Raw genomic sequence first — 24,625 nt, 5'->3', positions numbered from 1 at the left:
GAGGGGGGGAAGAACACCCTGCAGGGTGAAGGACCTTACGGAGAGGGTGTGGTGTGACACCTGAATCTCTTCCCCATTGCAGTAGTAGTTAATGCTCTCTGCTTCTACATTTGCCCTATATTTATCATCAGCCTGCACTGTGAAGTGTAACTTGCCTGTCCGAAGGCCTCCAGGCACCCCTCCATGATGTTAAGCAGATGCTGTCATCCCCACAACTTGTACAACATGGCCAGGACATTTGGGTTTCCTGAGCATAGCTGAAGCTGTTCACCAAGGAGAGATGGTAGAAAGCTACTGTGTTCTGCCTTGTTGCACTTCTGCTTTTGGGACGGCAAGTCCCACCAGGATTCGCCTGCCTGACGTATTTATGTACTTCTGCTTTTTAAGACAAGCAGCTGAATCATAGAATAGTTGGCTTTGTAAGGGACCTTTATGACCATCTGGTTCTACCCCCTCACCCCCCACGCGCCTCCATTAGACCAGGTTGCTCAAGGCTTTGTCCATCCTTGCCTTGAACACCTTCAGAGATCGGGCATTAACAACCTCCCTGGCAACCTGTTCCACTGTCTCACCACCCTCACTCTAAAGAATTTCTTCCAAATATCCGGTCTAAATTTACCCTCTTCCAGTTTAAATCCATTCTCCCTCTTCCTATTACTACAACCCCTTGTAAAAAGCTCCTCTCCAGCATTCTTGTAGGCCCCCTTCAGGTAATGGAAGGTGAGGTGACTGGCACCTGGCTTAACTAGGCCAAGTGATCACTGTCTGGAAGGTCTTATCACCTCACCAGTCTCTGCCTGTGATTTGTCTTGGCCCATCTCGAACACTGGGTTCAGTTTTGGGCCTTTCACTGCAAGAAAGACTGCAAGGTTCTGGAGCAGGTCCAGAGAGTGCCAGTGAAACTGGTGAAGGCTCTGGAAAGAAGGTATTGTGAGGGGTGGCTGAGGGAACCAGGGTTGTTGGTTTGAAGAAGGCTGTGGGGAGACCTCCTTGCTCTCCAGAACTACCTGAAAGTAGATTGTAGTGAGGTGTGGGTCAGTCTCCTCTCCCAAGTTACAAGTGATAGGACAAGAGAAAATGGCTTGAAGTTGCACCAGGGGAGGTTTAGGTTGGATATTAGAAGAAACTTCTTCAATAAAAGTCTTCTCAGACACTGGAATAGGCTCCCCAGTTGAATCCTCATTGCTGGAGGTGTTTAAAAGACGCAGAGATGTGGTGCTAAGGGACATGGTTCAGCACCAGCCTTAGCAGAGTTAGAGAGCGGTTGGACTCGATGATAGCTAGGGTCTTTTCCAGCCGAGACGATCTTACGACAAAAGCTCTTTACCTGCTTTGCCATCGAAGCCGTGCTTCCCTCGGCGGAGGCGCGGCCTCTCACCCCGGCCCGGTTACCTGAGGGCAACACACCACTCCTCCCGGCCCGTGACGTGCCCCCAGGTGATTCCCGCCTTCCCGGAGGCGTGGCTTGGGCAGCCCCGGGTGGGCGGGGGCGAGCCCCGCGCATGCGTCTGGCAACGGCGGCAGCGGGAGCCGCTGCGAGCGTATGAGAGCCTTCGCCGCTCCTGTGTGGTCGGGAGCTCGCCGGCCTCCGGAGAGGCTCAAGCTCTGGCCTCCGCCACCGCCATGTCCGCCATTATCGAACAGGAGTTTCAGGAGATCGATGCCACTAACGACTGGCAGGCGCGTTATCTGGTGAGTAAAGAGGAGTCGCTTCGGCTTTTGCCTGCCAAGGAGGACGATACGGAGAGGGCAGTGAGTCGGTGGCGGCCGTTGCTGGTCTGTACTGTCTGCGGCCGGCCTATACCGCATCGGCAGGGAGCGGAACTAGATGGGCCAGGGCTGGTTTTCAGGTGCAGGCACGGCGAAACTGCGGCCAAGGCACTGCGCATGCTCCGGACAGGCGGAGGCGGCCGGTTGGCCCTGGAGGCGGCGCAATGCGCATGCGTGCTGTGCTTCTGCGCCTGCGCGCCGCCCGGCGGAGGGCTACCGGCGGCGGGTTACCGGAGGCTTACTGCGCATGCATCGGACCGACCGCGGCCCGTTAGCCGGCTGCCGGCGGCGGGCGCGGGGGGCTCAGCCGAAACTGCTGTTCTGCCGTTCCTTAGGCGCTCCCTCACCCTGTCTCTTCATCTGGCGGTTACCGCTGCCCTCACCTCCGTCTGCAGCAGGCATGCACGGGTGTCGTTCAGAAAACGCACTACACCCTCGTTTTCTCCAGCAACAGCGAGATTTCTGACTTCCAGCAATAGTCTGAGTCCACTGGTTCCGAAGTTCTTACACTTCCTGTATAAGCTTATAATAAAAGAGCAGTTATTAAAACATGTATCTACAGTGTTCTTCAAACGGGGAGAAACAACCCCAAATGCACGTTCTCTCACTGACTTGCTTTTTCTCTGTGTATTTCAAATACATCATCGCTAATTGTTCACACTTGATCTAATTGAAGATATCCCTGCTCACTGCAGGAAGGTTGGACTAGAGGACCTTTAAAGGTCCCTTCCAGCCCAACTGTGGCTTGGATTTAACAGAGAGTAGCAGAAATAAACTGTGCTGGGATAATGAGATAAAACTTGAAGGAAAAAGTTCTGTTTCTGGCATTTTTCATGATGTAGGGAAATAAACACACATGTTTTATCTGGTATATCCAAACTGAGCAAGATAGCTACCCCAAGGCCTTTTAGTATTATGTAGTTGGAGAATTAAGCTTTCTCTGGTGTTTGAAGTGGACTCTGGGAAAGCTGGAGATGGTTGTGGTTTTTTATTTTTATTTTTTAAAGGTGTGGATTGACAGGACAAGGGCATTAATGGCTTTGAACTGGAAGATGCTGGATTTAGGTTAGACATTAGGAAGAAATTCTTTGCCATGAGAGTGGTGAGGTAATGGAACAGATTTCCTGGAGAAATGTGGAGGCTTCAAGCCTGAAAGTATTGAAAGCCAGGTTGGATGGGGCCTTGATCAACCTGGTCAGGTAGGAGTGGTAGTCCCTGCTTGTGGCTTGGGGAGGTGGGAGCAGATGATCTTTTAAATGACTTCCAACCCAAAAGGTTCCATAAACTAAAGAGAAAATTATATATTAAGCTCTGCTGAACTTTGTATACAGATTTCATAATCTTATTACAGCTATGCTGTAAAACATTTTTTAATAAAGATTTTTGTGTTAGATTTGTAGGTTTTTGTGAACTCTGGATTTTTTCAGGGTGCTTATGGCATTTGTTTTGTAATATGAACAATACAGGTGTCTTAAAAAGATAAAATAGCATGTTTGGGATTTACATAGCACAAGCTTATAATTACTCTGAATTGCTGACTTGTTTTTACAGCGAGTTTTTGTTTAGAAGGTGTTTTCTGATGATAGTAGAGTAAGAAACACATCCTTGATTTGAGAAGTATAAGTTTCTCTGAAGAAAACATTGTGGTTGTTTTTTTCCTTTTTTAAATTCTTCTTGCTGAGATGAGTTTGGTGTCTTTGCCCTTCAGTTCCATTAATTTGCCAAGACTTGTGGTAAAGTCCTGGGAAGCTTGGAGTATTTATGCTGACTCCCAGAGCTCCTATCCAATTTGAATTAGTGACTGAATAAATAAATGTCTTGGACTTTTTTATATTTTTCCCGGTGCAAGTTTTTCTTGTATAATATGCCTTAAGCTACATCTGGCACCTGGCTGGTTTGTTTCTTCAGTTTGTGATGACTGGATCATATGTGGGAAAGCTGATTATAAGAACAGTCATTAAGCCTACTTAGGTTTATTGGCACACACACCCACTCCCCCATCCCTGCAATAGTGTTTTTAGCTGTTACAGTGTTTCTTGACCAAGTGGTGTTGGATGATGGGTTGGACGCGATGATCTTGAAGGTCTCTTCCAACCTGGTCTGATCTGTTCTATTCTATTCTATAGTTTTGTTTCTGTGCACAGAAGATGCCAGTGCTTTTCAAAATCAAGTATGCTGAATCTTGTAATGCAGAACTTGCATTTCATGGGAACTTGGTAGCGAATGCCTGCCAGATGCATTTATTCAATGTGCACATAGTTGCTCCCAAAGCTTATAAGCCATCTAAACTAGAGAAGGCAAGTTCCATTGTGCTGTATCAAAATAGAACCCCTGACTGTCTACTAAACCAGGGGATTTTTATACAAATGTGTAGAATGTTGGTGCTTGATAACTGCTGCCCCACGTTGTCGTTGACACTGCACTGAAGTAATGTCACACACCAGATGCTTAAAAATGGAGCTTCCTTATGTATGTTAGATTTCCACTTAACTCCTCTATGGTTGTCTTCATTGCCTGGGAGTATATAGAGTATTTAGGAAGTTTAAAGAAACAAAATACAGTGGAAGCATAGAGAAGGTCAGAGAAGGCTTAGTTATAAAGAGAAGTTTAAATGCTCTTTGGGGTGTAATGCTCCCATGTAGTGGCATCATCTGAAAACAAAAGGAGAATTTGGATAAAAGTACTGTTAATTCTGTGTCTTGCACCTTATCTTCTGAGATGGCATCATCATGGAGGAGTAAAGTTCACTTCATTGGAAGCTGCACATCAGTAGCACTTCAGTTGTATTTTCAGCTCTGCATGAGGAAATCTGTGTGTATTGGGGAAGCTGTGGAAAAATACACTAGAAGGGAAAAAATTAATTGAACATAGAGAGTATATGACCAGAATGCTCTTAAAATTGTGTAATTGTTTGAATATCTTCCACGTGCAGATTATCAAAAGGTTTCTGTTAATGCCTGGGGAGGAGGAGACTTCGATTTCACGTTGCAAGTCTAGTATTGTTCCTTCATATTGGGTCACATTAAGTTACAGCTTTATGGGTTGAGCCATCAAACCACTGAGAGTAATCTTGTGGCTGTTAACAGCAGCCATAAAATCATGAACTAGTTAGTTACCTTTGTGGGGATTTGTGCCGCCAGTTGGTGTAATGGAGCAGTTCTATCTATCTGAGTTTCTTATTACTGTGGGAGATAAAATAAAATCTGAGGTAAACTTTAATCATAAAAAGCAGCTGGGGTTTTCCACCTTTATTCCTGCCACATCAGTTTCTTAGCAACTTATCAGTTGCTTACTCACTTACGTGAGAGGCACATTTTCTGCGTGAAAAGGCTAGGTGTAGTAAAGGTTGGGTTTAAAATGTTAATTATTAATAAACTTGACAGTCTTCCAATGGGATGTGTAGAACGCTAACCTTAATCAACTTACTAGCTAAAAATAATGATGTTGTTGTTTGTTTGTTTTGCCTTTTGAAGGAAATTCGACATAAATCCAGTGACTACCCTCACAGAGTTGCAAAATACCCAGAAAACAGAAATCGGAACAGATACAGAGATGTTAGTCCCTGTGAGTATCTCTTATTTGTAATTGTTGCAGTAAACTTCCTAGACTTTTTACTTAGTCTGACAAGTTCATGTGTAAGTTATGGATGTTGTAGGTTCAGTGTTTTGCTAATTTCTGTAGGTCCTTTGCTAATTTCTGTGTACCCTATGGTAAATGTGGGGGGGTTTTGTGACACAGGCAAATAGGTATGAACAGGAGGGAGAAAAGTCTGTGCTGAGTGGTGAATGAGAGATGTTTATTAGTATCTAGGTGAAAGTTTGTGAGCTGCAGAGTAACATTTAAAAGATTTTTTTTTTTTAAAAGGAAATTATTTGTTTAATATTGCTTTATGTGTCATCAAAAACCCTCTACATTTGCTGAGCATAGAAATTAAGTTAATAAGCCTTGACTAACGTAAACAGTTTGCCTTTAGGCTAAGTGATTCTGCACAATTATAGGATTTGTGGGTAAATGCCACTTGATTTCTGCTGTTGCTGTAAAAAGATACTTGAGACTTTGTTATTTTTCTTCTATTTGTAAAAATGTTTGCATGAAGTTTCCTTTCATTTTCTCAATGCAAGTAGGTAAGGTATGGAATGCTTTGTATTTTACAAACTGCCATAAAATGATATTTTTGACATCATGATTTACATCTCTCATTGAGACAGATATTTTTGGTTTTTTTTGACCAGCTTCTTTGCTTCTGAGGTACTGTGAGCTTTTTTTCAACAGCATTTACTTCACAAACTGTAATCAAAAATCTTAGCAAAAAAATGTTAGTGGAAGATGACCAATATGGAGTTACAGCTGGAGAAAACCATCATAAATCAATTTCAAACAGACTAGGTAAAAACTTAGTGCAGCCTTATTTATTTCTTTTTTCTATAATACACTGAAATTGTTCAGGCTAAATGTCTGCTCTTTAGTATGAAGTTTCCCCGAGCACCAGATGCTCACAAATGCCACTTTGTTACTGGACCTAGAATTTTTGAAGGGTTGCTGGTGTACTGGGGCTTTCTGTTTGAGAGCCTGCTCTGCATAACCTATTGTAGGATTTGGAGAGGTGTTGGGCTCCTTGTTTCCAGCTGAAAGTTGTGGTAACAGCATATGCATAGCACTTCTCAAAATGCCATGGAAAAGGTCTTGAGTTGAGTCACGCTGGTCACAAGCCACACTGCTGTCTGCTGGCTGGTTGGTTGTCTGCTGCCAGAACTTGCCCAGGGTAGCCTAAGGCAAAGGAAAGGCCTTGTCCAAAGGGATCTAGCTTGGCTTAATTCTGAATCTCAGTGCTGTGCTCTGATGAAGCTGTGCTTCCAAGTTCAACAGACAGCCTTTCTGCTGTGTCTGCATGGCATTCCCAGTATGGTCTGTGATGGGATATGGCTCTGGAGAAGAGACCTCGTATTAGCCAAGGCTTACTATCTTCTGCTGTGTGCTTGGCAAAGGGAAATGGGCCTCTGCCGGACCTTTGCTGGTCTGTGCAGGGCTATTTGTGTGTCCTAGGTTTGCTGTCCTCTTACAGCAGCAGCTATAGCATCTTACTAGTAGTAAAGTAGATCATATTTTATTCACTTTCTATTTCATATCTAAAGTGGGATGAGAGATGTGAAAAGAGAAGTTAGGAAATTGGATTTGAGCCAGTGAGAGACAAGTTCTATTTCTGGATCCAATATCCTGTACAGAAGCTATATTTGTGCATTTACTACTTCTCCTATCCATGGATTTAATTTGTTAGGCACTACTGCAGAGAGAATGGCAACCTTCCTTCAGTGTATTTGTGGGTTTTCTTTCTTTTTAAAAAAGAAAAGATTGCTTCTAAAATTAAGGTTTAAAAAAGACACTGGTTTAAAAAAAAAAAAAAAAAGGACATTGTGTTATTTAAATAGCATCCAATAATACCTGCAACAGTATCACATAGAGATGTGCTTTGTATTAATCTCCTGTAGTTTTTTGGAGCTCAAAATGTTCCTTTATTGTGGCATGCCTTTTACAGTAGTGAAGAACACCAACCACTTAGTCGTGGCAAGGCCTGCCTCTGAACTGCTTGTTTAGCCAGGAGGAAATCCCTGGACTCTGTGCAAGAGCAGAAAGACAGATCATATCTAGTCTTGGGCTCAGGAGATGGTTGGGGTCATCACATGCTAGTTGATGTGAAGCATAACATGAGTAGTGAGCTAAGATGGTGAACTTAGAGGCATGTCTTGAGTTTTTGGCATTTAGGAAAGAAGAAAGGTTTGAATTGGGCCACCAAGACAGCCTGCAGAACTGTGCACCAAGAACAAGGCTGGATGAGCAAAATACTGTTTGAACCAATTCCTGCTGAACTTTACATCTGTGTCTTTTCAAATGACTTGTAATTGTTTCTGTAACAATGGTGAGAGTTGAAAGGAGAAAGGGACCTGGAATGGAATGTATGATAAATAGCTTTCCAAGACACCAGCACCTAAATTTCAAAGCTGCTGGGGTGGTGCCCTGTGACAGAAAAAGGGGCAACAGGCACAAACTTAGAGCACAGGAAGTTCTGCTTAAATACAGGGAAAAACTTCTTTCCTTTGAGTGTGATAGACCACTGGAACAGACTGCTCAGAGAGGTTCAGAGGTAGAGCCTCCTTTTCTGCAGAGATTTCAAACCCACCTGGACATTGTGATCCTAGTCATCCTGCTGTCGGTCACATTGCTTTAGCCGTAGGCTTGGACTAGATGATGCCCAGAAATCCCTTCCAACCCCTACCAGTCTGTGGTTCTGTGTGTGAAAAGCTGTGCAGTTTGGTCACTGTGGTGAACACATCTAATCACAACAGAAATGCGAGCCAAGTCTGTCTTACAAAATCTTAACATCTTGGTCTTTAACTTTGCAAATGTACTGCTCTTTGACAGTGTTTAAATGAAAACCAGTCTTTGATGGTCGAAGGCCTTCAGAACTATCAGTTACACTTTGTGATCTAGCTACTCAAACATGTTGTAAGACATAACTTGACGAAAATGTTTTACATCTCCATAGTGGTGGAAAAAATTATTTATCTAGACAGAGGCCAAGCCAGTCTGAAATCTGAGGTGCTGTGTTGGCAAGAGGAAATGCAAAGATTATTCTGTCTTATGGGAAAGGTGTCAATTACAAGTGCAGGGAAAAAAATACTTCGGGTTGGTTTGCCCCATTTAAGCCATAATACAGTTACACTGAAACCAATTTTTGTCCATTCCATACATTTTAAAGTAAAAGCTGATTTCTGTTAGCTGGGAAGGTCTCATAGTCTTTGCCCACTGCACGTTGTCTCCAGTTTCATAACTATTTTTGTTAATGTCCAATTTTACTGGCTCGAGCTATTGTGTGCATGTAAGTTTGGTTGGGTAAAATCCTTCAAGAGTCTCTGCTCAGCCAAAAAAAATAGTAGTTTGGCATTAGTCTAGAATAGGGAGAGGAATGTTTTGACTATGTAGTGCTATAGAAACAGGAAGTTAATCTGAAATAGGTATGGTTTGACAGCCAGTCATTTCCTGACAGATGAAACCATTTCTCAGAAAATATTGAGAGGAAAGTAACTTGTGAGGTTGTTACATGTTATTGATTACTTGAATGGAACTCCAGGATTTCTGTTACTGCTTTCCTGCTAAGCCTTGAACCTTGTTAATACCAGAGGATTATGTCTGAGATTGACCATAAACAACTTCAGAGATCTGCCTACTGTGCTCCCAGATTTAGAGGCAAGAAGGAAAACACCTTGGCAAAACTGGCAGGATTTTGATTTTCTCCTTTTGCTTAAGGAGGGTAGTTGATGGTTTACACAGTTTGATCTTTAGCCTTCCTTTGTAATGTGGTATGTAGGTGCTGCTGTTTTCTCTTGTGATCCTCTCTCTTTCTGTGGCTATTGGTGTGTTTTGTGTTGCACCTTTCAACCACTGGGTTACAGTTATGGAGCCTATACTGGGGAAAGCAGAAGATGAAGAGTTTTGTGCTTTACAGGGAACAGAGTTAGAGCTGACATGGATGGTTTTGCACATAGTGCTGATTAATGATCATTGCAAAAATGTTCCCTTTTTGTCCTGTGTTTTGAGCTTGTGTGCTGAGAACCAGGAGATGTTCTGTCCAAAATAAGCCTCTACTGCACTTCTTGGTGTCCATATTAGAAGCTGCCATTGATCATTTCTATGATGTTATCTAATGGTTCTCTGAAATGTCTCGTTACCAGAAATACCAAGTCAACATACTGCTTTCAGAGATCCCTTTTTTCCCTTTGCAGTTGAGGAAGAGGGGAGCTTTATAGCACATACTGATCTAAACTTTATTGCATCTTTCTGCTTGAAAGTGCAAGGATCCTGTGCAGCAGTTACGTACATTTCAGTGCAAACACCTCTCATTGATGTGTTCGCTTATGGTTGATATGATGCCATTCATTGTGTACAGCCAGTGACAGGGTGGGGAAATAATCACTTTGCCTTTCCTTTGCCTTAGGCTACCTCTGAAGCTTGAGGCTGTGAGTCTAGTGACAGAGTATTGTAATTTGAATAATTTAGCAGCTCTAATAGACTCGAGTGAGATTAGTGAAATGAAGGGGATTTGCTGCTAGGCGGGAAAGGGTCAGTCTGGGTCACTGGCATAGCTTATGGCTGCATGTTTTATTTATGACTTTCTTTAATCCCCTAAGTAGCATATCACCCTCCTTTGTTGTTAATAGCTCTATGTTTGGGGAACCTGAGACATCTGTTGGATAGAAAAAATTAAGCTCTACAACGGTTTAACTTCCAGAAACTCAATTGTCTGCAAATAAAAACTCCTTAACCAACTGCAAGAACTGGGTGATGTAAAATGCCAAATGTTACACATCTCAGTTGTAGCTGATATGTCATCTTCATTTTAGCAGGGAGTGGGTAAATACATGTGTAATGTGAAGTCTTGACTTTATTTGAGACAGAAGGAGTGCTGTCAGTGATATCAGTGGGACAGGGCTTCGCTTGAAGTGGGTAGTAATGAGTTTGCTTATCTCAGATGGGGTCCTTTTCAGAGTAGTCTTCTTGGTGCAGGAGGCAGAATAAGAAACGTTTTTCAGGTTCCCCCTTTTTGGGCTGCTTAGGTGGTTGAAATAGGGAAATTGGCACTTCAGAAAGTGAATACTGTACATTAGCTGTTGTGGGCATGGCAGCATTTAAGACAAATCTTTAGGATGAGAGTTAAGATAGATTTTATCATTCATATAAATCTCAAGTACTTCATAACTGGAAATGATTTACATACAGGAGATATGTTACAGCTGACTCGCTGTCAAAAGTTGGCTTGCTTCATTGCATTCAGAAGAGCAAGCCAGGGCTTGAATGAGGTTTCTAGGTCATTGTGTCCTTTAGGAACATTTTCACTTGAAAGAAGGGAAATCAATATGTTCGAGTGGCTCTTCAGTCCTGTGGAGCCTGTGCCAGTGCATTTGTAGGATCAACTCTGGTTTAGTTGGGGAGGAGGAGGGAAGCTTAGAATTAGTTGTTAAAGGGGCTTTTAGGTGAAACAGTGAAATTTTATTTGTCCTGTTTACAAAGCATAATTTCTGACAAGGAAAAAATGAGGCTGAAAACGTGTGTGAGGATTACTGTAGGAAACCTCCTGAAGGCCCTGGCAGTTACCTCCTGCAGGCTGCAGTGCAGCAGCTGCTGCTGGGTGATTAAACTGTTAACAGCCCGGGCTGACGTCACCTTTCCGAGAACACCAGCACCGGTATGTGTGATTTACTATAACAAGAGCTTAAGTTTTTCCTGTTGGCAAATGGCATGTAATATTTACAAAGGTCTTGGTTTCTCTCCAGTAGAAACATTTCAGATAAAATGATATATGAAACGAAAAAGTAACACTTTCGTATCCAGGCAGAAGAGTACAGGGAGATAAATTTGACTTTAAATTGCACGTCTGTCTTCATTTTGCTGTGTCTCAGCTTGATAGCATTTTCTTCATACAGATGTATGATGAATTGTTTTAAGACTCCTACAAGTCAAGAATGCATTACCTTACAGCTGGAATGTTAATGAAAACAGACTAAACCAGTAACTTTCTCATACTTCTATACTTAAAAATAGGTTTTCAGCATATTTCTGTTCTCTCTGCGCATAGATGTGGCTGCATGTGAAACTTAGCAGCTCAAGGAGGCAGGATAACAACCCCAAATCTCAGTCCTTCAGAAAAACAGGGAAAAAAAAGCCATTCACTGTTGATTTATTTCCTTGAATCCAGCAAGATCCTCTTTGACAGTTGCCAATAGATGAGGGAGGGTATAAGAGCAGATCAAGACCTAGCAAACGTACTTTTCTCAGGTCTCCAAACATATGGAAAGTGTTTATAAAATCATGAGCAGCTCATAGAACAAGAGCCCAATTCACTAACTATTTTTTGATTCCCATCAGCTTCTTGGCTTTCTGGGGTCATATTAATGGATTTCTTGGATAAGTCTTGTGCTGTATAGACTGGCTGTGATACAGGGACTTAATCTGATTAATGTGATACTTGGTGGTTGCTCGTGCCTGAACTCAGGGATTCTGTGCATGTCCTAAGGGGTTTGTCAGAAGGCAGTTAGCCTTTTGGTGCGGGGATGGGAGAAGGATAAGTGGGCTGACGTTTTCACAGCAGCTGTGCCAGCAGTCTGCACCCAAAATGGGTTCTGTGGGTTGAACCAGATGGACATAGGTTAAAAACTCTTAGTTCTGTCTCTTCATGAAATCTTTCCCATCTTTTCCTGAAACGTGTTGAAGCCTCTGAAAGTCATTTCAGTTTGCTGTTGATTTATTCTCCTCATAAACAGTCTGTCTAAGCTGTTGAGCTTCAGGGGCCTTGCAGTCAGTTGGATCCCATTTCCTGGCGTACAGTCGTGTACAAAATGTAAGCAAAAAATGCTGTTTATTTAATACAGTTGTAATGAATGACTGAGGGATTACTTACTGTGAACAAGTCTGATTACCTAAACGTCTTCCACAGGTTGAAAAATCAGGTACTGAAAGGTTCTAGAAAAAGCCATAGTGAGTGGATGGTAATTTTTCTTGCATTCAAGTTAGAACTTTATTAAATAGAGTCCTTTGCTTGACTCTTCCTTAAAGCAGCATTGCCAGCAGGTTGAGGGAGAGGATTCTCCCTGTCTGCTGTTCTCTAGTGAGACTCCACCTGGAGTAGTCTGTCCAGCTCTGGAGCCCCAACACAAGACGGACAGGGAGCTGAGGGCCATGAAGATGATCAAAGGGCTGGAGCACCTCTTCTGTGAGGACAGGCTGATAAGGTTGGAGTTGTTTGTCCTGGAGAAGAGAGAGGCTCTGGGGAGACCTTAGAACAGCCTTCCAGAGTTTGAAGGGACCTACAGGACAGCTGGAGAGGGAATCTGTAAAAAGTGACAGGATGAGGGATAATGGCTCCAGGCCGGAAGAAGCTTCATTTAGGTTTAGGTTAGGTATGAAGAAGAAATTCTTCCTCATGAGGGTGGTGAAGCACTGGAACAGGTTGCCCAGGGATGTTGTGGAGGCTCCAAGCCTGGAAGTGTTCAGAGACAGGTTGGATGGGGCCTCAAGCAATCTGTTCTAGCAGGAGATGTCCCTGCCTGTGGCAGTGGAGTTGTAACTAGATGATCTTTAAGGCCCCTTCCAACCCAAACCATTGTGTGATTCTGTGATAAATAAGGAAGTGTTGTGTTTTGGCTGTGTAATTACAAGCGATTGAAACTGTGCAATTAGGCTTCATGTAATTGTTGAATTTGTCAAATAGGTACTTTTTGGCATGTGCCATTTCTTCAGTTTTTTTATTATGTCTAGTATTAAGCAATACGCTACAGGGAAAAAGAAACTGACCAAAGCTTGGTTTGAAATATTGCAAGTAGGTATTACTTTCAATTCAGCTGTGAGGGTTTAACTTTATGATTCTATGTCTTCAAGTCACCAAAAATCAGAATTCTGAACTGGAAGGAAACCATGCAGTAGTGTGATCTGGTATGACTGGGCAGGGTGTTGCTTCTGGTCTGTGTTGTGGTGCTGCTGTATTAAGGAAAGGCAATTGTTGAGGGACCCTGTAAGTATCTTCCAGCATGTGTTGCATCTGGCTGATTTAAGCAAGCTGGATGTTCCAGTTGTCTGAGCAGCCTCTATTAATAGCTGCTTGAAATTATTCTGGTGGAATGCAGAGGGGAGAATGAGGCAGTTATCAAAGTGATATGAGAAATGAGCCTCACCTGTGTTTGGCCATTTGGTGAGTACTGCAGAATTTCTTTTTAATGGCTTGTCAGATTTAAGCTTGCCTGTTAGAGAGTTATCCAGATGGAAGCATCATTCATTCTTGATTTTCTTTGCATTTTAGATGATCATAGTCGTGTAAAGCTGCAGAACACAGAGAATGACTATATCAATGCCAGCCTAGTGGTCATAGAAGAAGCCCAGAGATACTACATTTTAACGCAGGTGAGTAGTACCAATTACTAGGTGGTTATGGGGACTGAGAAGCTGGGGAAGGGGCATTTGTACAGTTGTGACTTGTATTTGAAAAGATTTTGTTCTCTGTAAATTATATTAATGTTTTTGGTGGTGCCCAGTGATGGGACACAAAATAATGTGTACAAACTGGAACACAGGAGGTTCCACCTCAACGTGAGAAACTTCTTTCCTGTGAGGGTGATGGAGCACTGGAACAGGCTACCCAGAGAAGTTGTGGAGTCTCCTTCTCTGGAGACTCAAAACCCACCTAGGTGTGTTCCTGTGCAGCCTCCACTAGGTGATCCTGCTTTGGCAGGGGAGTTGGACTTTGATGATCTCTAGAGGTCCTTTCCAACCCCTAACAACGTTCTGTGATCTATCTCATACTAACTGCCTGTTTGGTCTAGTTGTGAACACATTCTTTTATATTTTAAGAAAAAGATGAAGGGAATTAAGTGTTTTGAGTTGTTTACTACATATAAAGCTTTTAAAGTATTTTTTGTTCTTCAGTTCCTTTGGAAATAGGTCACAACAATACTTTTCCCCCCTTATTTCATCTTGCACCTTCTGAGTGTGCCTGTAGTAGATTTTCTTCTAAAAGCACAATAATGTTGAGGCCCAAACTGGAACATCCCTTCCCTGAGTTCTTAGTGGTTTTGTTGTTTGTTTTTTCATTAAGCAAAACCAAACAAAGAACCCCCAAACTTTTAAGTAGTAGAATGATGCAGTGTGGTTTCTTTCTTGCCTGTATTTCTCTCATGCTGTTGATAATTTATTAAACTTTTCAGAGGAAGATTTTTTTTCCCCCCCCTGTTTCACACAGGGAGCTGTTATCTCTACTCAAACACTGCTTTGCCTATACATTCTCACACCCATTGTGTTGTCATTTGCTCCGCAGGGTCCACTACCTAATACATGTTGTCATTTTTGGCTAATGGTATGGCAGCAACAAACCAAAGCAGTTGTGATGCTGAACAGAATTGTTGAGAAAGATTCGGTAAGTAATATCAGGCCTAAAGTAGTAAAGCTAACCACATAATTTCAATACGGTTGAAGATGTGTAATTGTTCTGTTAAAAGAACTAACAGATGTTCTAAGTGGAGTGCAGCACAACCTGTATTTCATGTAACATTAAAGTGATGGAGCTAAGATGTGAATGTCAGTTGGGTGAGAACAGCAGCTAATAAATATACATCCACAAAAGGCAAAGTAGCATCCTGAAAGAGGAGGATGTACAAACACAAGCAAGATGGAGTAGAAGCAGTGTAAGGTGCTCTAGAACAAAATGGAAAGTGGGAAAACAAATCTGTTCTAATTTACTTTTAGATTATTTCTTCTAAATCTAAGAAAGCAGAGATTTGCTATATAGTGATCTTAACTGCCTGTAGCAATGGCAACAAGCTGCTGCCAAGCAACTATCAAACTTACCTAGCTGGTTTTGATTCTTTACCAGCTGGTGGGGTAGGTGCAGAATACAGATCACTTTTGACATGATGTAGGTTTTCTGCTTATGTACCTGAAACACTGTGGATTTTAGTTTTAAATGCATCTCTTTTGAGGCTGAGGGGTTTTCTGCACAATAGATTTGTTAGTGCAAAGTATTTGCTTAGTCCATTAAAAAGTCACTTATTTTATTATACAGGAGTTACTGTACAGAAATTTTGAGTGCAGGGTAAGAAGTATAAAGGACTCGGGTGGGTTTTGCATGGCTTTTGGGAGTTCATTCTATTGTTTCACCAGAATCTAACTATTCGGGAAGCCTTGGGAAAACTGAATGTGTTACAGCAGTTATGTAAATGTGTGTGCATATCAGAAATGGATGGGGAAATGTTGAGCTGAGTGAAAATCTCTGTTCACTGTAGAGAAGTAGAGGGGGGAGAGGAAGAAGGGTTGAGGTATATCTCAAAACATGTGCTAGCCCTGTGGTAAGGCGAAAGCACAAACAGATAAATCTGGAAAGCTCAATAGCCACTGAAACAGCTGTAGTGGCTTGCCAGTGAACATGATGGACTTGGAGAATTCCTTAAACTTGGAGTAGGTACTTTTGAGTCTACTGCATCAAATAACAGGGTCTCAGATTCTGCTTATGCAAAGCCTGAGGTACCAGGATGCTTAATCAGATTCTTTTTTCTTTTTCTTTTTTTTTTTTTTTAAATCTAAATTAGGTGAAGTGTGCACAGTACTGGCCAACAAAAGAAGAGGGTGTTATGACGTTCAGTGAAACAGGTTTCCGTGTGAGGCTAGTATCTGAAGACATCAAATCCTATTACACAGTACATCTACTGCAGTTAGAAAATATCAATGTAAGCCTTTCCCAGTCTATCTTCTGTTCCTGGGCTTAAGCATGTAATGAAAAGGGTTCAGCATATTGTCACTGTGGATTTGGTTGAGCTTTTTGACTGAAAATTGTAATGTGTTTTGCTTCTGATGATGTGTGTGTGGCATTGTAGCAAAGGGGTAAGTCTTGAATTAATCTGTGTTAAAAACCAGCTTTAGTACCTACATTCTCCACCTGGCAGTGCCTTCAGGTGCTGAATTGTAATTGATGGTAGTGGTGATTCTGAGAGAAGGTGTAAGAAATACCCTAAAAGGAGGAAGCTAGGAGGTGAAAATTGTAATTTCTTTTGACTATCGTAAACCAGACTCAGTAACTACTGTTTGGTGGGGGGTTGATTGTTCGGTTTTGGGTGGGGTTTTTTGTTTGCTTGGGGTTGGTTTGTTTGGTTGATTGGGGGTTTTTATAATGAAATTTTAGTTTTCCATGTAATTTACTCCAGCGATCTTAAATTGTTTTTTTTGGGGAGTGGTGATTACAACCTGTAGATAGGTAACTTTATCTCCTCTTGCTTACTTCCCCTTCTGCTCCACAGGACCAACCATCCTTTTAAAAAATTAAGCACTTTGACAACTTAATCAAGTTAATTTAAAAAAAAAAAAGAAAAAGTTCCTGGCTTGAACTTAGCTTGGAATTTGCTGCTTCTGTTTCAGAGCTGTAGACAGGATTGAAGAGCTTGTCTTGTAAGATATCTTCTGCCCCTATAAACCTTGCCTTACATTAATTGAAAGTGCTGCCATGGCAAGTTTTATTCAAGGTTGTATTGGCAGTGGATTTGGGAAAAGAAAGCTGGAAGATGTTCCTCTACATATTGTTTTTATAACTAAAGATTGATATGTTTGGTCAAAATTACTGGAATTTGCAGTATGAGATCAACATGATAAGCCTTGGCATGTTGTTCCTTGGTATATTCAGTGTAAGAAGAGGTTTATGAGATTCTGTCCTATTGACCTGAAGAGTTCCTGTTTAGTTATTTGTTTATTGTCAGGAAAGGCAAAGAACAGAGGAGTAGTGCTTGCAAGCTGATGCCTGAGAAAGGAAAACTTGCCTCAGCTTTTTTCTGAGGAGAATTATTTTAAGTACTGAAAAGGCTTCTTTGTGGAATTACCTGGCTGACATTGACCTCTAATCTTAAACTTCCTGTTTTCAAAGGTTCATTTTTCATTATGTGTGTATCTTTTGGATGTAACATTAGCTGGAAGATGCAGAAATCTCTTGAGGACCAGCACGATATATGTATTATAGTAGAGTTGGAGCTGTGGAGCGCTTGAATGTCTGAGTTTCATCTGCAGGCTCATCAACACTGTACAGAACCTCGTATATCACCTAAATCAGTTTCACAAGTGTTTAGCAGACTAACTGTATTGTAGTTGTATTCTAATGCCTCAGCACTTCTTTAAGGCTCCATGAACATTAACTCCAAAGAATATTTCTTACAAAAATGAGCTGCAAGTAGACCATAGTTGGGTACTCAAACAGAAAACCAGCATAGTTTCTAGACTGACACTGCAAATGTAAAGGGGAAGAATTTGATAATTATACCAAAAAAGCTTGTGGGAACTGAGTATTCACAGTGGCTTGAAATGTGAGCTCAGCTATGTTTATACAACTATCCTGGAGAGGGTTTTGGTGGAGGCAGAGTAATAAGACATTTACCCACTTGACGCCTGGAATATAAGATGACTCATGAACAAAATATACTCTGAATTCCAAAAATACTGTAAGAATGTTAGTATATTCCCTTGAAAACAGAGAATTAGAGGTGCCTTTGTCACACAACCATTCTGAACGCCAGTAAACTGGTGGTACTGCAACAAGCTTCTCTAAAGCTTAAGCATAAAACCTGTGTGTAGAGCGCTTGTTTAATGTTACCACTCATCTGAATTTGGTTGCTTTTGGTTTTGTTTGTTAAAGACCAGCTAGAAGTACAGGTGGGGTTTGGCGGGGACAGTGTCTGGGCTTTAGGATGAAAAGGCCTTTGGCAGTTTTATTTGTTTCTGTCTGTTGTAAGCAAACACTTGTTTGTGCTGTTAGGGCTTGTGTAGTCTGGTAGAGCTGTGAGAGGAGGTGGTGTTTATTGGTATCTTTCCAAAAGTTTGGAAAATGTTCCAAAGGTGCTTTGTCTTTCTGGCCATTATTGCAGAGTTTTTATTTTTGTTTTGGTCTTTTTGTAAAATGGACCTAGGCTCCATTTTACAAAGTAGAGATGAAGCTGCCTTCCCACTGTGCTTCACTGTGTGTGAAGCACACAAACTGATGTCAGTTGTCAGCTCTCATGAAAGTTTACCACTACTTTATGCTGCAGTTGCTCAGGTTCAGAAGTCTTCTTAGGGAAAGACTGACTGTGAAGGCTTCCCCAGACTCTTGCCTTTGTAAAAGAAGGGTAGAAGGAAAATAGTGTCAAATAATTGTATTGGATGGGGTTGGTGTCTTTTGTGATAGTATTATAGGAGAGTTACTAGATATTGACAGCTGTCTTCTGGAAGACTCCACCTTGTGTTGAATATATATATTTATATTAGTCTTTTTTAATATATATGTTTATGTATATATTCATATTTGCTACTTTCAGCTTTCCTTGTCATAAGTCTAAGTACTGGCCTTCAGATAAAAAAAAAACTTTTCAGTGATTTCTGATGGGGCAACCCAGATAACCTGGAGAAAGCTCCAGCGTGACACAATGATTGCTTGTGAGCAAAACTCCACTGTCTTGATACTGGGATATTGCAGGAAGTTGTGGGAGGGAAATCGTGGATCGACTAGATAAAGAAATGGGGCAGTGGAAAGGAAATGAAATTACTGGAGGAACCTTGATGAATATATCTCAGAGTGGGTTCCTAGAAACAAAAATAAAGCAGCTGAAGGAAAGGTTTGCAAGGAAAATATTTGCTGGAGAAGGAATGAACTGGATGTGACACTGGTGGTGTAAGGACCATTATTAGACCCCAAGTGGAAGCCTGAGTCCTCCACAAATACTATCTGGAAAACCCCATTAGCTAGCAAAATGGCTCCTCGACTTAGTATCAAGCTTGTGTGTCCATTGCTGTCAGAGTAAAGTGATGCAAGGCTGCTTCATGGCCCTCACTGTCAGATCCTATGGGTCAACCAGGAAGAGTCAGTGGAGTTCAAGGAGACAAGATTTGCCTTGCTTGTAGTTCAGTGCCCAATAGTTTACCTACTCTGAGAAGATCTTTTGCTTGTGGAAGCAAGCAGTGTCACGGCAGGTGATGTTCTGGGATCTAGTGGTGTCTGCATCAGGATGTGTGGGTGGATGGAATTCCTGTAGGGCTGTGAAGGGATTTCTGAAACATGGCATACACTTGCTTTTAAACTTGTGGGATGTCCTCATATCACTCTGTCAAACTGCAGCACGGATTACTTTTTGGTCTTCATGACCACAGAAATAGGACTGAGGCATTAGGAAAGGTATTGATGTCTCACAGGAAGAGAGAATCCAGACTTGTGAAGTGTTTTGAGGATTCAGTGGGCATAGCTATTGCCAAGTTGACTTGCAAGGTATGCACTAGTTGTTAAAAACCCACCGACGCAAACCCCAGACTATTTATGAGGATTATTTGGCCCATTATCCTCCTGGCCATTTTTATGTACGGTTTAAAAACCATTTTGCCAAGCATTAGAATGAACAAATAGAAGAGGTTGTGGTGAGAATTGATTTAGGGTTTTTCAATTTCAGTGCTCAGAGTGTTGCCCTTGCAGGAGTTTCTCACTTCCAGAGAATCAATGGAGTTGTTGAAGTGCTCAAGGCATGATCATTACATACAGGATAACTAGGGGGCTGCATGTGTGTTCAGCACCTTCATATATTAGACCATTTCAGTAGCCGTTAAACTATGAAATGAGTGAAGGCCTTATGAGAGGGGTGTGAAATTTGACAGACCAGCATTTTTCTGCCTTCATCTGTTTTGCTTCACACTGAAGGTATCAACTTTCTTTGAGCATTTTGGTAGTATTTTATGTTCTTACTCTCAAGTAGCCCAACAACCCAAAGTTGTTTTGAGTGATTGTAAAAAAAAATTGACAGGGCTTGTTTTGATGCAAATCCGTGTAATGGCATTGTATTATTGTTCTGCAGAAGTCCTTTTATGGATGTCTGCTTGTAACCTGGAGCATGGCTTGTGGCTTGGTCATCCTTTGTTTATGCTGCAGTGTTGCCAGCAGTCAGTGGAGAACTGTGCAGTGTGGCGCTAACCTTGGAGTTTATCAGTTTTAGCTGTATTGGTTATTTACTGAAAACTTACCCCAGTAGTTTGTGAAACTTCCACTAGAATGATATGACTCATTTTCATGGAATCACACAGGGTTGTAGGAAACATCTGGAGATCCTCTAGTACAACCTCCCTGCTAAAGCAGGGGCACCCAAAGCAGGTTTCCCAGAACTGCAATGACCAGGTAGGATTTGGAATCTCTCCAGAGAAGGAGACTTCACAACCTCTCTGAGCAGCCTGTTCCAGTGCTCTGGCATCCTCATAGGAAAGAAGTTTTACTTCGTGTTCACATGGGACCTCCTGGGTTCAAGTTAGTGCCCATTGCCTCTTGTCCTGTTGCTGGACACCACTGAAAAGGGCTTGGCCCCATCCTCTTGACACTTGCTGTTCAAATAGTGTTTAGCATTGATGGGATCCTCTCCCAGTCTTCTGGCTAAACAGCTCCATGTCTCTCAGCTTTTGTCAGAGAGGTGCTCCAGTTCCTTGTCTTCATAGTCCTCTTCTGGACTCCTCAGTAATTCCCTGTTCTTTTTGTGACCTGGAGAGTCCAGAACTGGACCAAGTACTTCAGATGTTGTCTCACTACGGCAGAGTAGATGGGGAGGAGAACGTCTCTCAACCTGCTGGCCATACTTCTTAATGCATCCCAGGACACTATTGACCTTTTTGACTGCAAGAGCACGCTGCTGGTTCAGGGTGAGCTGTTTGTCCACCAGGACTCCCAGGTCCTGCTTTGTGGAGCTGATTTCCATCAGGTTAACCCCTCACCTGTACTGGTGCATGGGGTTATTCCTGCATAGGGGCAGGACTCTTCACTTGCCCTTGTCCTTGTCCTATTGTCCTAACTTCATTAGGTTCCTCTCCACCCAACTCACCAGCCTGTCCAGGTTGAAAAGTTTCTATTTTCTTGAAAAGTTTGTTTGTTTAAAAGTTGTCCCAGGATTATTCCAGATTTTTTTTAAAATTAATTTTTTTCTGGTAGCTACTCTTGGGGAATAAATCTTGGAAGAATACACTGTGATGACCACAGCATAAACTGCTTTTCAGTTATGCAGAAGTGTGTTCCTTTTTATAAGATTTTTTTTATTACTGCTTGAATCTTGGAGGTTCAGCCTTTTTTCTTCAGAAGAATATCTACTTTCCTGATAACACTTGAAATAAAATTAATTGTTCTCTAAAATTGAATTACTGTTGTGAATCTCCAGTAAGCCCAACCTTTTCTTGTTAACTATTCTGCATGACTTCATGTGATAGCTGTGTGCATGGCTGGCTGACAAGGGGGCTTCTGTCAGATGCTCACACAAAGACAGTGTTTCAGCTCTGCAACCTGACTGCCAGGCACCACTTGAAAGAGCCATTCCGGTTGAGAGGGAGAATGTGGGAGGCTTAAATATTCAAAGGGGATTTGCCCATATGAGTTGAAGCTGCAAATTTAAAATCAGCCAGTCGTGGTGCACTGAAACCTGAAATGGGGCTCATGCAGAAAGGTGAAAGATGAGGTGTTAAGATGAGCTGGAGTGATAGAAAATGGTGGGATGGATAAAACCTTTCATACTGGGGATGAAGGAAAGAGTAGCTCTGTGGTTTAGAGGTTGATGAGATGCACAATAGTACTGTGTCATCTCTGTGCAGAAACACCTACGTCAAGTTCAGAGCATGAGCAGGGTGACAAGTGGCCATGTGCTTGGAGCACTGCTAGTTTTGGGAGCAGGATGCTAGTGGTTGTTACGGTATAGGAGTTGAAAATAAACCCAACAAAACCCCCACAGATCACCTTTGTTTAGATAAGGGCATTTTGAAGGTGTAAGGCACGCTTTCATCTGGAATGCAGTTTAAGAACCTGGAGGGGGAGAGTATCACTTATCACTTCCAAGGATCATCTAGCTTCACAGGAAACAACTTTAACCTTTTCTCTACCTACTATGTTCATTTATCTCTGTTCTCCTGATTTCCTCTTAATTTTGTTCCTAAATGGATGGATCAGGTTTTTTTAAAACAGGAAGCTGCTTAAGAAGAGTTCTCTTTAAAATTCTGTAATTCCCATATTTATGATATCAATAATCTCCATGATTTTTAAGCAAATGGATCATTTCAGTTGATTAGTCAATTAACTCACTAGTTGAAAGACTAGGTACAGAAGATCAGTAGAATATCTCAGCTGAAAAGTCAAACTTCTTTTAATGCTTTGCTTCAGACAAATAAAGAAGGGAAATCCCAGTGTATTTATCCAATTTAGGCCTTGGTGGAGTTTTTTCCCCCTTTGAAATCTTACTGTGTGCTTATTCCCCTATAATGATGGATCGGGCTTGGTTGTCCTTGTTGAGCTCTTAGCCAAGAGGCGAGATGTTCCTGGAAGATAATTGTGCATTTGAGAGTGATGTGAGTTGTGTTAATATCCACTGTTTTCTTTGGAAGTCCTGGCAGGTTGGCAATATCAGGCAGTGAAGGCAAAAGGCAAGATGGGAGAGTGTGTTGGATGATGGGTTGGATGCGATGATCTTGAAGGTCTCTTCCAACCTGGTTTATTCTATTCTATTTGTGTTACTGTTGTGACCGTGAACTCTATTTTAGTTGCACAAAGCAGTTTCCCAAGTTTTCCCTCAGAAAAAGCTAAGAGTAGAATTTAATTGAATTTCATCACTATATTTTAGTGTTGCTGAAAAGTTAAAAATAGCTTTTTCTGGATGTTTCAAATCTGCTTCTGATCTGACTCTGTGGAGGTTTATGTAGGCTTCAATCTATGTGGGGAAAAAAGATTCAATGGAGGCAGGATAAAAATAGCTGAACCTCTCTGAAATGCCCAAGTGTCATCAGTGATGGAGTTGTTTCAAAATGGGTAGGGTAAAGACAAGCATTTAATAGTAAGTCCAAATTTGTCATCAAAGCTTTTCAGATACTCTCTTGCTGTCATTTCAATACTTGCAGTCAGTTGGCTATGTGAGGAGGGGAGCAAGAGTGCAAAATATTTACAGTGCTGGTGGGTACCTTTTTCAGTCAGTAACTGCTGTCAGACATGAAGCTGCATTATCATACAAGTATTTTAGTTGGAAAAGACCTTCAAGATCATCAGATTGAACCATTATTTGACTCTGCTGAGGATGTTGCTAAACTGTGTCCCTCCCTTTGTCTTCTAAACAGCTCCAGGGTTGGGGATTCAGCCACCTCTCTGGAGAGTCTGCCCCAGTCTTTGAGAACGTTTTCAGTGAAAAAATTTCTTCTAATGTTCAACTTAAACCTCCCCTGGTGCAACTTGAAGCCATTTTCCTCTCATCCCATTGCTTGTTGCTAGGGAGAAGTGATAAAAGGAAAAAAAACCAGAGAGCATTTGGAAGCAAATACTAAACCTACCCAAATATAATGGAAGTTTGAGAAGAAAAGAATGGTGATAATTTCAAAGGGGAAAACTAGCAACTTGGATGAAAAACTGTTTCAGGTTGCAGTGTTTGTTATCATCCAACTTGAAGTTACTGTTTGTGTGAATGGGACTTTCAAATGAAAACAGCTCTTGATTTAGATGGAGGAGATGTGTGCTGACTAAACAGAAGCAGAAAGCTTCCCACTTGAATTATTTATTTGTCTTCACTTCTAGAGTGGTGAGTCCAGGATGATCTTTCATTTTCATTATACGACGTGGCCAGACTTTGGAGTTCCTGAATCCCCAGCTTCATTCCTGAACTTCCTCTTCAAAGTCCGAGAATCTGGGTCACTAAGTCCTGAGCATGGACCTGCAGTCATTCACTGCAGCGCAGGCATAGGACGCTCTGGCACCTTTTCATTAGTAGACACTTGTCTTGTTCTGGTAAGTGCTTGGTCATTTTCTTTCAGTCCTCTCCTCCTCCTGATACCCCACCTTCCTTCACACTGGCTTTTTTAGTAAGAAGGCTTTAAAAGCATTTAAGTTCATGACATGCCAGTGAAAACTTTCATTACGAATCATACATTGTGCTTGCTCACATATTTTGATGGTTTAAAACCACAGTTCTTGAAATGCATTTGTAACCCTATCTTGAAATGTGTGACATGTTCTCAGAGCTTCCTGGAAAGCCGAGTGAGCAGTCTTTTCCTTTGATCGATATGGTGCTTGGAGAAGGCTGACTGTTTATTTTTAACATGAGCATGAAGTTAGGCTTGCGAATATATATTGAGACAACTGAATCTCAGTCTTTTCTTCTAAACATGGAGTATCTTGCAGGTCTGACAGGCCTCTTAAGGTTGCAGAAAATCGATACCTGAACTTGGGGCATATCACAGAATATATCCAGTTGGAAAAGATCTTCAAGATCAGCCAGTCCAACTTTCAGCTCAGCACTAAAGGGTCAACCCTTAAAATATGTCC

General features: G+C 41.8%; 1 protein-coding gene across 2 annotated transcripts in view; it reads left to right on the top strand.

Annotated features, from left to right (window-relative positions):
- The first annotated feature begins 1,500 nt into the window (after positions 1-1,500).
- The window catches only part of PTPN2 (protein tyrosine phosphatase non-receptor type 2), a 34,088-nt gene continuing 10,963 nt past the window's right edge, over positions 1,501-24,625 (top strand). Inside the window, exons 1-6 of one of the 2 annotated variants that reach the window (XR_008462376.1) lie at positions 1,501-1,692; positions 5,244-5,334; positions 13,616-13,716; positions 14,627-14,725; positions 15,894-16,031; positions 23,879-24,088. Coding sequence is in view for 1 of the 2 variants with exons in the window: in XM_009909908.2 (XP_009908210.1) it covers positions 1,624-1,692; positions 5,244-5,334; positions 13,616-13,716; positions 14,627-14,725; positions 15,894-16,031; positions 23,879-24,088 (708 nt within the window). In the remaining variant the exon portion in view is untranslated. The remainder of the gene's footprint in view (positions 1,693-5,243; positions 5,335-13,615; positions 13,717-14,626; positions 14,726-15,893; positions 16,032-23,878; positions 24,089-24,625) is intronic. The other variant, XM_009909908.2, reaches the window with a different exon arrangement.

The sequence above is a fragment of the Dryobates pubescens genome, chromosome 9 (genome assembly GCF_014839835.1).
Source record: "Dryobates pubescens isolate bDryPub1 chromosome 9, bDryPub1.pri, whole genome shotgun sequence".
Taxonomy (NCBI): Eukaryota; Metazoa; Chordata; class Aves; order Piciformes; family Picidae; genus Dryobates; species Dryobates pubescens.
This window is presented reverse-complemented; position numbering and strand designations above follow the sequence as displayed.